The sequence below is a fragment of the Scleropages formosus genome, chromosome 19, assembly GCF_900964775.1.
Source record: "Scleropages formosus chromosome 19, fSclFor1.1, whole genome shotgun sequence".
NCBI classification, from domain to species: Eukaryota; Metazoa; Chordata; class Actinopteri; order Osteoglossiformes; family Osteoglossidae; genus Scleropages; species Scleropages formosus.
Genome location: NC_041824.1, coordinates 20,689,849 through 20,702,821, shown reverse-complemented (window position 1 = coordinate 20,702,821; position 12,973 = coordinate 20,689,849). Strand labels below are relative to the sequence as shown.

General features: G+C 42.4%; 2 protein-coding genes across 3 annotated transcripts; both read right to left on the bottom strand.

Annotated features, from left to right (window-relative positions):
- Window positions 1-1,049: 1,049 nt before the first annotated feature.
- Window positions 1,050-4,946, bottom strand: LOC108939246 (deleted in malignant brain tumors 1 protein-like). Its single transcript, XM_018760414.2, has 5 exons — window positions 4,858-4,946; window positions 3,861-4,193; window positions 2,902-2,970; window positions 2,624-2,725; window positions 1,050-1,220 (listed from the first exon to the last, which is right to left on the bottom strand). Exons 1-5 carry the CDS (start codon window positions 4,904-4,906, stop codon window positions 1,213-1,215), a joined length of 561 nt encoding a protein of 186 aa, XP_018615930.1. The 5' UTR covers window positions 4,907-4,946; the 3' UTR covers window positions 1,050-1,212.
- A 1,226-nt stretch (window positions 4,947-6,172) lies between these two features.
- On the bottom strand, window positions 6,173-12,940 carry LOC108939264 (scavenger receptor cysteine-rich type 1 protein M130-like). 2 transcript variants are annotated; one of them, XM_018760441.2, is made up of 7 exons: window positions 12,588-12,940; window positions 10,834-10,878; window positions 9,730-9,808; window positions 9,439-9,462; window positions 8,323-8,637; window positions 7,932-8,072; window positions 6,173-7,650 (listed from the first exon to the last, which is right to left on the bottom strand). In XM_018760441.2, the coding sequence occupies exons 3-7, from the start codon at window positions 9,782-9,784 to the stop codon at window positions 7,622-7,624; spliced, it is 564 nt and encodes a 187-aa protein (XP_018615957.1). In that variant the 5' UTR covers window positions 9,785-9,808; window positions 10,834-10,878; window positions 12,588-12,940; the 3' UTR covers window positions 6,173-7,621. The 2 variants fall into 2 exon arrangements, with proteins under 2 accessions (XP_018615957.1, XP_018615958.1); XM_018760442.2 differs by lacking the exons at window positions 9,439-9,462; window positions 9,730-9,808 and having other exon boundaries at window positions 12,588-12,937.
- Window positions 12,941-12,973: the final 33 nt, after the last annotated feature.

Sequence of the window (12,973 nt, the reverse complement as noted above, 5' to 3'; positions counted from 1 at the left end):
TACAAAACTCTTGATGTTTTGCATGATGTTCTTAGATGCTCTGATCATTCAACATCACTGATCTTTAAAGATGGGGGGTGGCACAGCAGGTTTGGCTGGGTCTTGCTCTCTGGGGGTTCTGTGGTTCAAGTCCTGCTGGACTGGTATCCCATCCTGGGTGTGTCCCCCTCCCCCTCCAGTCTTGCACCCTGTGTTGCTGGGTTAGGCTCTGGTTGAGTGTGTGATCTTAAACGCTTCGTCAGTGCAATCCTGAGTCAAGGTGTCAGTTTGACACAGCAGAACATGAACTGTAAGCAGCTGGTTGTGTGGTGGTAAGAGCTGCTGTCCTTGGCCACAAAGGTTGAGGGTTTAAATCCTGGCTCTAGTATCCTTGAGCAAGGTATTTACCTTAAATTGCTCCAGTTAAGTTACCCAGCTGTATAAATGGGTAAATAACTGTAGGTAGATTAACATTGCAAGCTAAATGTCAGTGCTGTTTCTAATGCAACAAATGCTGCAGTAAGTAGAGTACTCACACACACACATTTTCTGAACCGCTTGCCCCATTCAGGGTCACAGGGAGCCAGAGCCTAACCTGGCAATACAGGGTGTAAGGCCAGAGGGGGAGGGGACACACCCAGGACAGGACGCCAGTCCATCGCAAGGCACCCCGAGCAGGACTTGAACCCCAGACCCACCGGAGAGCAGGACCCAGTCCAACCCACTTCATCACCACACCCCCTTGGAGTGGAGTACTGGTCCAAACAATTACACCAGTTAAACTATTTTACTTCCCAAAAATAATGTGGCCTTTGATGCAAAATTGTAATGGTCACAACTGTGGAACGATACAATTACTAGTAGTTCCCAAAAACAATGTAATTATCAGTAGTTTGAATGGTTAAAAAAGCTCTTTCCTCTGAGTATGACTGAAAGCATGAAAATATTTAGATACATGTGGGCTTGGAAAAAAATGTAATGAGATATAAAGCTGTTTGATTACATTATTTTACTCATCCATTAATTACAAATATTACAAAATTCTACATAGACAATACATAAATGTCCTGTTTCAACTCAGCAATTTCTTTAGCAATAATAATAATAATGTCCAGATGTTTTTCTGAGCTTTTCTCCTCTTTTCCAGCTGTTTCCTGCAGTGACAGTTACAGTGCGGTGGAATCTGGAGCGCTCGTTCCCCACGTGTCCTCACTGTGCTCGCTGTGAAAGGAGTCATCTACCTGAATTTGAACAAAAATATAAATGTGCAAAGTGCCAGATTAGGAAAACTGCAAAGGTTGAACTCTTATAAAATACAACGACATAGGGAGCAAAACACGGTACGTGTCAAACAGTGTCATCTTGTGGACTGTCCTGGTGAGGGACGGGACAGGCCTTGTTAGCCTTTACAGATGCTCCTCGACTTACGATGGGGTTACATTCTGCAAAACCCATCGAAAGTCGAAATTGCATTTAATACACCTAACCTACCGAAACTCATAGCCTAGCATACGTGTGATGACAATTACGGGTTTGCCGCCTTCATGCTGGGCAATTATCTTGAGTTTCTCCTCAAGAGTATTCGTTTACATTTACATTACATTTATTCATTTAGCAGACGCTTTTGTCCAAAGCGACGTACATCTCAGCAAAAGTACAATTTATACATTACATTAAGAGAAAGAGACATAGCTGCAGACATGTGACTCAAGTAAACCTAGTTTGTTGCCTACCACTTGCTGCACCGAGGTTCATCGTTCAAGTAGGTACATAAGACAGAGGATAGACAAATCCCGATACCCACGCCAATTTTTTTTTTTTTAAATTAATTATTATAAGATACACAAATGAGCAGTACAATACCAGAGTAATGGCTGAATAAGGGTTGTATCTGGGGATGCTTCTGGAGTTACGATGCGTGAACAGTTACACCATAGATGAGCTGGAGAGATCTTGAGCGAAGTGGATCTGGAAAAGGTGGGTTTTCAGACCCTTCTTGAAAAGAGACAGTGTTTCCGCAGTTCTGAGTGACAGGGGAAGGTCATTCCACCACAACGGAGCCAGAACCGAGAACCTCCGAGCTTTGCCTTTTATGTGCGGGACAACCAAGCGAGCAGAAGTAGATGAGCGAAGGGGCCTGGCTGGGGTGTACCGGTTGATCAAGTCCTGTAAATAGCCGGGAGTAGATCTATTGACCTAATCACCCTCCTCTTCTTCTTCCCACCAGTAGCAGGAGACACAGATGGGTGTTTCTGTGGCTTTATGGATGCACAAAACACTAGCAACCATGAGGCAGAATGGGAGATGCGGATCGCAGCCGCTGCCCAGCATCGTGAGAAAGTATCGCACCGCATATCGCTTGCCCAGGAAAAAATCAAAATTCAAAATTTGAAGTAGGCTACGGTTCCTACTGAATGTCTATCGTTAGCTCACCATCGTGAAGTCGAACCATCGTAAGTTGAGGAGCATCTGTAGTGATATGAGCTGCGGCTTTTGGGTCCGAAGGTTGCCGGTTCAAATCTCACCTACTGTTGTAGCAGCCATGAGCAAGGTACTTACCGTAAATTGCTCCAGTAAAATTAGGCAGCTGGTAACATTGTAAGATGCTGTGGAGGAAAGCATCAGGTAAAGGTGACGAGCTCACCTCTGCGTCTCCTGGCCAGTATCTCCACAGCAATGACAGAAAGCACCATGGCAGCCAGTCCGCAAAGCAGGAGAACGGTGCGCAGCCAAGGTAAGAGCCCAGCTGGAAAGGAGAAAGCAGAAACACCGAATCACTTTCACCTGTCGGCACACAATCACAGCTCCTGCTTGAGGATGAGAACAAAAAGACCAGAGTGCATCCTTAGCGACGGTGAAGAAGTGAAGGTATGAACTAACACAGCAATGAAAAAAACGTGGTGTAATGGGAAAAAGACTCACCAATGGCGACGGGGGAAGGCGATTCGGTCACCGTGGTGTATTGCTGCTGTTCGGTAACTCCTGAGTTACCTGTTAACAGATTCATAACATATTCCAATAAGATGGGCATTTAAACAGCATGTTAACATACTGTAGGTCCACAGCTCTAAATTTACACAATGGGATTAATCTTTTTTTTTGTTTTTATATAAGATTTTTCAAGAGTTCTGCTTTTCCAATACTCATCAGATTTATACAGAGTAGTTTTTAAAAAGTTAAAAACAATTCAGCTCACACACATTTTCAGAACCGCTTGTCCCATATGGGGCCACGGGGAACCGGAGCCTACCCGGCAACACAGGGTGTAAGGCCAGAGGGGGAGGGGAGACACCCAGGATGGGACGCCAGTCCGCCGCAAGGCACCCCAAGCAGGACTTGAACCCCAGACCTACCGGAGAGCAGGACCCGGTCCAACCCACTGCGCCACCGCGCCCCCCAATTCAGCTCATTTCAATACATTTATCTAAGAAAAGCTTTGAATATGTGTTGCATACTGTGTGTGTGTGTATGTGTATATGTAGATATATACACAATATATATTTGTCATGTATAAGGAAAGGGTGTGATGGCACAGCAGGCTTGGCCTTTGTCTGCTCTCTGGTGGGTCTGGGGTTTGAGTCCTGCTTGGGGTACCTTGTGATGAACTGGCATCCCATCCTGGGTATGTCCCCTCCTCCTCCAGCCCTGCACCCCCCGACTGCTGGGCTAGGCTCCGGCTTGCCACAACCCCACTCAGGACAAGTGCTTTCAGGCAGTCTGTGTGTGTGCGTGTGTGCGTGTGTGCGCGTGCATATGAGTACATATAAAGCAACACAGATGACATAATGACTTTTCCTTCAGTACCTTACCCTTCTTACTACACTTTTATTTTCACTAAACAGCCCAAAGAAAAGAGCGAGATGAGCTCTGCTGTTGCTCACCTGTCCCGCACACAACGGCCACTCTGGTGATACAAGATTTCCTCTTCTTGGCACAGTGGAGCAGTGACGTCTCCTGGCCCTGACAGGAGAGCCCCAGCCCAGTGAAGGGAGTACCACTGCTGGTGAAGTAGTGAGAGACAGGCTTCCCGCACTCGATGCCACTACAGGCCAGCAGGGTCATGGCCTCACTCCAGTTTATAGCACATAGGTACTGCCATCTCTGTTGATATTTCAGCTCCAGCAGGCCAGAACAGGCCATGGCATCGCCGTCATCCACCAGTCGTAGCTTGCTGCTCTTTGGTGATTGGGCATCAGATGGGTATCCTGGCCACGCTTAGGGGCACATGATCCGGTATTTACCAGCAGGACCCGATACAGACAGGACGAACGACAAGTCTCGGTTCGCTCTAGTACTGGCGAGCTTTTGAGATGCACACAGAAAAACACACACTTCCTCTTCACAACCCTTATATTTAGGAAGCAGTGTAATGGTTAGAGCTGTTGCCTTTGGATCTAAAGGTAACAGGTCTGAATATCACCTACTGCTGTAGTGCCCTAAACCGCTCAAGTAAAACTACTCAGCTGTATAAATGGGTAAATAGTTGTAGGTACCTTAACACTGTAAGTTGCTTTGGGGGAGAAGTGTCAAATAAATGTTGATGTCTGTGATGGTATTGCTGACCATAACAGCAAAACTGTTGACGGCCATACAAGGAAAGAGAGATATTAACACTGCTAACCACACAGCCAGAGACTCCCAAATCCCTTTTTATGGGCATCACACTGTTGTTCAGCTTTTTCAAATGCCTTTGGACCAAAACATAATAATTTTGACAAACATCCCCAATATACAAATGCAACTATTTACATAATATCAACAAATAAGTTTAAAATCTGTTATGAGTTTTTCTGAGAATTAAGAACTGCATATATGTACATCTTTTTTTAAAAAAAAATCTTTGAAATTCTGTAAGGAAGAAAGTACAAGAGTCCTTACCGGCCAGAGACCAAAATAAAGATGACAATGTCACTGCAGGCAATCTCATTCTGACACAGTATCCACTAATTCATACTTGCTATACGAGTCTAAACTTCAAAATTGTAGTGTTTTGTGAGAGGAAAAAATGGGAACAGGAAACATTGCTAAACCTCTTTTGTCAAGTGACTCGAAAGCGTCAGTCAGCAGATTGCCCCTTGTACTTATTTTCAGCCTATATCTAACCAACCAGTAAAATATTCCTGCTTTAAGCATTAAATGAAATAGTTCCCCCATGTCAGTGTATTGCGATTTACTCAGCATGTGGTTCAGTGTGCAATATAGAATATAACATTTTTCATGTACAGTTACTTTTTAATTGTACAACATTTCCAGATGTGACGACACATGCTGGTGTTTATTGCTGATTTGCGATATGACACGATGTTCATGTCGACTATAAAATCATGTATATACACAGGATAACTTTACATAGCTTAAAAATACTCTCAAAACAGAACTGATGTAAATGCCAGTAACAATCGTCATGGATGACATCATATCCTGCTCACAGCTTATGCGACATAACATGATCTCACTGAAGTATTTCAGAACAATGATGACCCCATAAAATTATTCTTATTAACACCAAAGGAAGAGCACTCACAATTTCTTAATTTATCCCTGATTTTACTGTCTTATGAAATTGTCTTTGATGAGGAACAATGACAGTATGTTATTGGTTTGTCACTTTAACTTCTACTCATGATGTCTTTTAAAGGTGCATAAGAATTAAAACTGCAGAAAATGGCACAGATAAGTAAATCTGGTGATCAGTTAAAAACATGGCATCTTTTGTGTAGCTCATATGCCTGAAGATTGCACACAGGTCAGCATACTTTCACATCTTATAAAACTACTATCTCATTGTAAGATTAAATTAATAAATATTGTAACACTTATGTAAATGAGGCCCAGAACTTTTATCAAGCTTCTTAACACTGAAAAATGCCTTTCTGGAACCCAGTGATTCAAATGAAGGCAAAATTATCATTGTTAATATTTTTTATTTCGCTGTGGCCTTTGTCCAAAGTAACTGGCAATGTGAGGTTTCCACAACGCACACAAATGCATAACAACTGTTTCTACGAATACTTAAAGTCTATAATCTAAATGATCTTTACTGTATGGGCATGTTCCTAATAAACATTTTTACATAAAATAAACTAATATTTCAATAAAACATACATACAATGTGTGAAATGAGCTTTGTGAGTGTTGAATTTTTGTTAAACATTATTGGCCTGAAAGGCAGAAACAAAATCACAATTTGCAGTTTTAAGCAGGTAGTAACCACTTTAAGATTTATTGACAAAAACATAAAGTATACTGTAGATTTATATAGAAAGGTTTGGGCTCATCCATTTGAAGGTAGATTTAAAGTCAATATACAGTAGTGAGTAAGAAGTGAATCTTCCACTCAAGCACTTTATTATCAACATTCCAAGAAGTCAATAAAAATATGAAGAAAATACTTCATACAGACCATGCTTCAAAAATAGACATTTTTCTACCTTCTTAAAAATATATATATATGTAGAAAAAGTGGCTTTGTTCTATCATTCCAGTGTGTAATATATTTACAACATGCAACTCATGCAAATACAAACTTAACTTCAGATCACTTAAAACATTTAATTTAAATAATGGTATTTTTTTTTACATTCACAGAAACGTTGCAAAGTATTACTGTAAACAGGCTGGATCTGTTTCTATATGCAGATGAAACCCTTTTATTGAAATACATTTTACCTGCTTTGAAGCACAAGATTTCAGTGATTATTACAGGACAAATCTATAACATACAGTATATGAAAGTGCACTTGTACCTTGTGCTTCAAACATGTGAGCCACAATTTTTCAAAGATAAAAACATTTCCGTATTTATATATTTATTTTTACTGGCATTTTCTTTACCGTCCAATTTTCGAAAATATGCCTCTAACTGAGTGAAAATAGCATGCACTTTTTTCTTGCCACCATTAGGGGCAGCAAAACGCACTCAGAGATACAGTAATAGAAACTCAAATGGCACTGTGAGAGGAAGGGGGGCAGGCAGTGTATTTTTTATTTTATTATACCTATAACTGAAACTTACACAGAAACTATCGCCTGAACAAACAGAGGCATGTTTCTATTATTACACTTTTTTGACTACAAACTTAACCAAATGCTGACAAACATGTTTTGTAATGCACTGGACTCTTCCTCATAGCCAGTTCTGTTATTTTTCCATGAGACATGCCATCAGCATGTAAGGTGAAACACTTTTTAACATGCTCTCCTCATGCAATCCTTCATTACATTGAAACTCACCCTGCTTTGTTTCATTCTCCAATACCACCTTCCACGTTCAAAGCAGAACACAGTACAGTAAACAGTCTGAGACCCTGCTTTGTTTGAGCTATTTATTTATTCTATTCTTGTAAATAAGTCTTACGGAGAAAGTTTAATTTATTATGGCTTTATCTGTGGTTTTTAATAATACAAAGAATTAAGCTGTCTTAAGATTTCATTGATTGAGACGTACTGGGTGAACTTGCAAACAATTCTGAGTTACGATTTGACGCCCAATCCAAATCGTTTTCGTAAGATTAGGTACAAGCATACAACAGCTCTCAGATGACACATGTAAAATTGAATCCACATTTTGACTTCACAATACCTTCATAATACCACGGAAATGCTTCTCTTGAATTAATCAATACTGTGTGCTTTCTTCTGCTTAGATGACAGTGTAAATGTTGGACTCACCTGAAAAAGTGAAGAAATAATAAGACCGGTATTTCATACCTGTGCAGTTGTATTTGCATAATACATGCAATTATTTACATTTACATTTATTCATTTAGCAGACGCTTTTGTCCAAAGCGACGTACATCTCAGCAACAGTACAATTTATGCATTACATTAAGAGAAGGAGACATAGCTGCCGACATGAAAGTCTCAAGCAAACCTAGTTTGTTCCCTACCACTTGCTACACCAATTATGTGTTGATGCATGACCATTGAGAAGTTTCCCGACACACACTTACACACTCTGTGGGCTGTCTCAAGTTTCTGTAGTCCAAAGCGCCTGCAGAGGAACCAGGAGATTCCGAAAAGCACTGCAGCAAGCAGAGCCACCATCACTACTAGAGCAACTGCCCAGCGGGGGACCTTGAGGGAACCTTGACCTATGACACAACAGATTCATTGACCGAAAACAAAAAAATACCACCAGTCACAGGTTTTCCACTATTTCTGTGAGGCCAACTCAACAATAAAATCTTATTTACTTTACTCTAAACCAAGAATGGACAAAACTCTTAGGTCCTGCTTCCTCTGAACTCGTCAGGGGAGGACAAAAGCAGTTTATGCATACATGAATGTTTCACTTCATAACATTTGGGTAAATCAAGGATGTAATGTTCACAGGTGAACTACCTTCGTCCTTGAAGCACTTCACGCTGGCATCGTGGGCATGGCTGCAGTCGAGACGGCCAGCCTTGGACTTGCAGCTTGCCAGAGACGTCTCATTGCCCTTACACAGCCAGCGGTCGTGCCAGATCAAGCCGGAACCTTTCCCAAAGTGTGCCCTCCTTGGGGTCTCCACTGCCTTGCCACAGCCCAGCTCCTTGCACACCACGTGTCCATTCAACATGTCCCAGTTATCGTCGCAGACCGTCCCCCAGTGGCCTTTGTAGAACACCTCTACTCGCCCAGAGCAGTTCCCATGACCATTCACCAGTCTGACCATATCTGTGAAGTGGAACACACAGAAAGATGGAGACCCCTAAAAAGCTTGGTGGCAGGCAGTAAAGCTGTTAAGAGTGTGGACTTAGGACCAGATGGTTGCTGGTTTGAGTCCTAGTAGAAGCCCTACTGCTGTAGGTTTCCTGAACTGCTTCTCTAGATATCCGGTTGTATAAATTCATACATTTTTGTTATATTTTATGTAATTTATTAGTGCTAGATAACATTTATTTTTACTCTTTATTATTAATAACTTATGGGGGCGCGGTGGCGCAGTGGGTTGGACCGGGTCCTGCTCTCGGGTGGGTCTGGGGTTCGAGTCCCGCTTGGGGTGCCTTGGGGCGGACTGGCGTCCCGTCCTGGGTGTGTCCCCTCCCCTTCTGGCCTTACGCCCTGTGTTACCGGGTAGGCGCCAGTTCCCCGTGACCCCGTATGGGACAAGCGGTTCCGAAAATGTGTGTGTGTGTGTGTGTGTGTGTGTGTGTATTAATAACTTTTCCCATTTTTCATCATCTGCTATGCAGAGTTATGGTGATCTGCAACCTATGCTAGAAGCATAGGGTACGAGGCTGGGTGCACCGTAGACAGGATGCCAGTCCACTACAGGGCAGTCACACACTTATTCACACATACACACACTACAGTCACAACCCGACTGACCCAACATGTCCCTTTGACTGTGGGAGGAAACCAGAGCACCTGGAGGAAACCCATGTGAACACAGGAAGAACATGCAAACTTCACAATGACAGTGTAAAACAGGAGTAAAACACACAAAGAACAGTTGTGAGGCCAACAAGAACTCACCACCGTGCACTTGAGCAGGGGGGTCTGTGGAGACACAGAAACACAATGTGGCCATTAGACACAAAGGTATAGCAGAACATCGGCATATACTGTAATGGCTTTGAGATCCGCTCAAGGAAAGAGCCCTGTGTGTCTTGGGGTCAAGACCAAACTGTACTGTTGAAAATACACAGGTGTGAGGTGCTGAATCAGGTGAATAAGGTGAATGTTCAACTTAATAAGCACTGATTTGCAACTAAATGTTATTCAAAGCACAAAGACAAGATATACCTCACCGCAAGCCGTACTCACTCAGTGTGAGAATAAGGAGAATACTCAACATCCTTGTCACTGCTGGCGATTCCATCCAGTGAAAAGTCTTGTTTCAGCACTGGCATAAAAAATTAGGGTATTAATAACAATGCAGTGCCAGCACCTACAAATTCATCTCTTCATTTAATACTGTTTATATTTGGGTGTTCTACAATTAAAAAAAAAATCATATTTTACACAGAAGGGGGAAAAAATAACAAAAATTCCAGATGAAAAAAAACTTGAGTTTTGAAATGCTGTAACTACACTACAGTTTTGAAGGTAGCCAGACAGGAGAGTCACTGAGTCAAACACAACTTGCTTGTGTGTCACATATTGAAGAGCTTTGACAAGCAGCGAGAGTGATAACCACACACACAGTGGCTAAAGCCACTTGTCCCAAGCGAGGTCATGGTGAACGGGAGCCAAACCCAGCAACTCAGGGCTGGAGGGGGAAGGGACACACCCAGGACAGGACGCCAGTCTGTCACAGGGCACCCCAAGTGGGACTTGAACCCCAGACCCACCGGAGAGCAGGACCCGGTCAAACCCGCTGCACCACCGCACCCCCCGAGTGATAACTAACACAGGGCAAAAGAGTCTATGCCTGAATCGCACTGGAATGCGTCACAAAAAAATCTTTAACGTAACAATGACAACTCTATTGAAAATCATGACATCATATGTCAAATAAGGAAAAAACTACATCTGACAAACAACAGGTTAGTTGCAAACAATCACTTAACAACAGCGTCAAAAATAAAATAACATCACAGTTCTTATCGAAACATCTGTGGCCCGGTTTCAGTAAAAATACACATTTCACAAAGCCGGTATTTATGGTACAGCTGCTGTTCAGAAAAGGCTTGTATCCAAGACCAAAATACAAAAATACACACGATGGACCTAAACTATAAATACGCTGTGGGTGTGTTTGTATGTGTATAAAAATACTTAAATGCATACACAACAGTATAACTTATAGTAAACTATTTTTAAATGTAGAATGGGTGTCTTCAGCTGTGGTTCTGAAGTGTCTTTTAATACTGTAGTTTAATGCACTTTTTGAGTTCTTAGTGGTGAAATGACAGCTGGGAAACCTACTGTTCTAGGGTCCTCCAGCGCTGCAATCAAACAACCATGATTCCTCTGCAAGAAAGCCAGAAATGACCAAGAATCTTATTAAAAATAATGCGATTATAATAGTAACAACTTATTTCTACAGTATCTTTCATCTTATATCAGATATCTTACAATACACTTTCCCCTGGGGATCTATCTATCTATCTATCATCTGATCAGTTAGATTATCTATCTATCTATCTATCTGCTCACTTAGATTATCTATCTATCTGACCAAAGGCAAGCTAGGTGTCCATTATAAAGCAAAATCAAACAAGGCAAATGAAAGGAGAAATAAGTAGAGAAGGCAAATAATGACAGAGTAGCTATAATAACAGAAGCATGTTCCAAGAAATAAGGCTAAAGGAATGTACAGTATGATCCACCTGGACAGACGCAGAGCAGGCGCTGATATCCACAATCAAGATGATGTCTCATCCATGATGTACACGGTACTGTGCCACAGCAGCCTTGGCACTGCGGTCTTTTACAGCAGTGGAAGAATGTTTGGGTGGAAAAGCCAAAGGCGTACGGCACACACACACACACACACACACACACACACTAACCACCAAGACCAAATTTGTCTTCTCTTGAGGTAAACCGGGTCCAGTGGAGCGAGTGCTCTGTGAAGATGCAGTGATTCACTGATAACTGCACTGCACTGTGAGCACAGAGTCACTGCAAACTGTGGCTGGCAGGAGTGTCTCTGTGTCCTGTCCCAGAATGCAACCTCACCATTTGTACCGTGGTACAAAACACCGCTGGACATTGTGTACCTACAACTTCCTTCCAAAATTTGCTTCAATAAATCCAACTCCACTACAACCACTAAGAAATGCTTTTAAGGCCCTTCTGACAATTTTTATTGTGTTCTGTTCATGTACTGTACACACTTACATTGGCGTCATTGCTATTATTAGATTTTTTTTTTTAATTATTTGTTTTTGTTTTATTATATCTCATCCCTGGCTAGGAAAGAAGCTCAAAGAAAGGACGTTATTATTATATGCAGTGGATAGCATAGCCGAGGACATGAGCCCAGGGAAGAGGAGCCGTCATGGGGATCATCATAAATAAATGAATCACTTATTAAGATAAATAATCAATAATATATATATAAAAAACACTGTAGGTTCGATCGCAGACACGCTCCATTTGTTTTCCTGTGCGCAGCACCAGGCTGAATCATTCTTTGACTGTTGCGCTTATACACTGCATTTTTTTTTTTAAAAAAGATACATATTTACTATATAACTGTTAGCTTTACTTCTATTAACCAGTTGTATAATAAAAGTGAGTATAACACTACTACATCTTCAGCTAGGTGTTAGGCTTTCATAAACGTAATTTAGGAAGGGGAGAACTTTGGACGTTGTTCGAGAATAAAAAACCTTTATAATCAATAAATAACCAATCTCCCCAACAGATTATCAGACCAGACCGTAATTGGATCTTTTTCTATTTTCGATCGATCGATGTCAAGACAAGAAACTTGTTGTGATCTGTCAGCAAGTCACCAATGGTTGAAGATATTTATTTTCAACAATTCTTCACTTCATAACAAAACTTGTACTTTACACCGGATCGTGTAAAAGCAGGGTTAGCGGACCGGTGGCACGGCGGGCGCTCCCGCTGAAGATGAGCACGAAGACCCATCTCGGGCACGCGGGTACCGCCGAAGGCAGCTCGCGCCCCGGGATTCCCGGCTCGGCGGAGTGATCCTCCTCACTCACCCCGGAGATCCGCCGCGCTGCTCCATCTTTCGCTCCGCTCGCCGTGCGCGCCTCGGCCGCGCAGGTCCTACTTTCATGGAACCCGAACTCAGCGCTCCTTCGAACAGATGAAATTGCGTGCTTCTAAAAAGTGGCAGAACAGTCACCGCTATGGAAGAGCCGCACGGTTTGGCGTGTGAGTGGCAGGATGCGAAAAGCTACAGAAACAGGGCCTCGGTCAAGGCGCCCGTGGAACGGGGGGGAGGGATCGTTCCCGAAAAGTAGCGCCGCCTTTCCTGGAAATGCGTCCGTGGAGCGGGAGCAGCGCAAAAGCTGCGCAGAAACTTTAAAAAACATAACCGACACTTTTAGGTTTAACTTGACCAAGTTTGCTTTTGTCCATTTGG

What these genes read in the sequence shown, in the direction of transcription:
- LOC108939264 (XM_018760441.2), bottom strand. Translation starts at nt 9,784, where the DNA reads ATGGAATCGCCAGCAGTGACAAGGATGTTGAGTATTCTCCTTATTCTC. An exon ending in TCTCCTTATTCTCACACTGA is followed by an intron (nt 9,463 to 9,729) that starts GTGAGTACGGCT and finishes GTGTCTCCACAG; the next exon opens with ACCCCCCTGCTCAAGTGCAC. An exon ending in TGAGACAGCCCACAGAGTGT is followed by an intron (nt 7,651 to 7,931) that starts GTAAGTGTGTGT and finishes TCACTTTTTCAG; the next exon opens with GTGAGTCCAACATTTACACT.
- LOC108939246 (XM_018760414.2), bottom strand. Translation starts at nt 4,906, where the DNA reads ATGAGATTGCCTGCAGTGACATTGTCATCTTTATTTTGGTCTCTGGCC. An exon ending in TTTATTTTGGTCTCTGGCCG is followed by an intron (nt 4,194 to 4,857) that starts GTAAGGACTCTT and finishes TGTGCCCCTAAG; the next exon opens with CGTGGCCAGGATACCCATCT. An exon ending in GGCCGTTGTGTGCGGGACAG is followed by an intron (nt 2,971 to 3,860) that starts GTGAGCAACAGC and finishes ATCTGTTAACAG; the next exon opens with GTAACTCAGGAGTTACCGAA.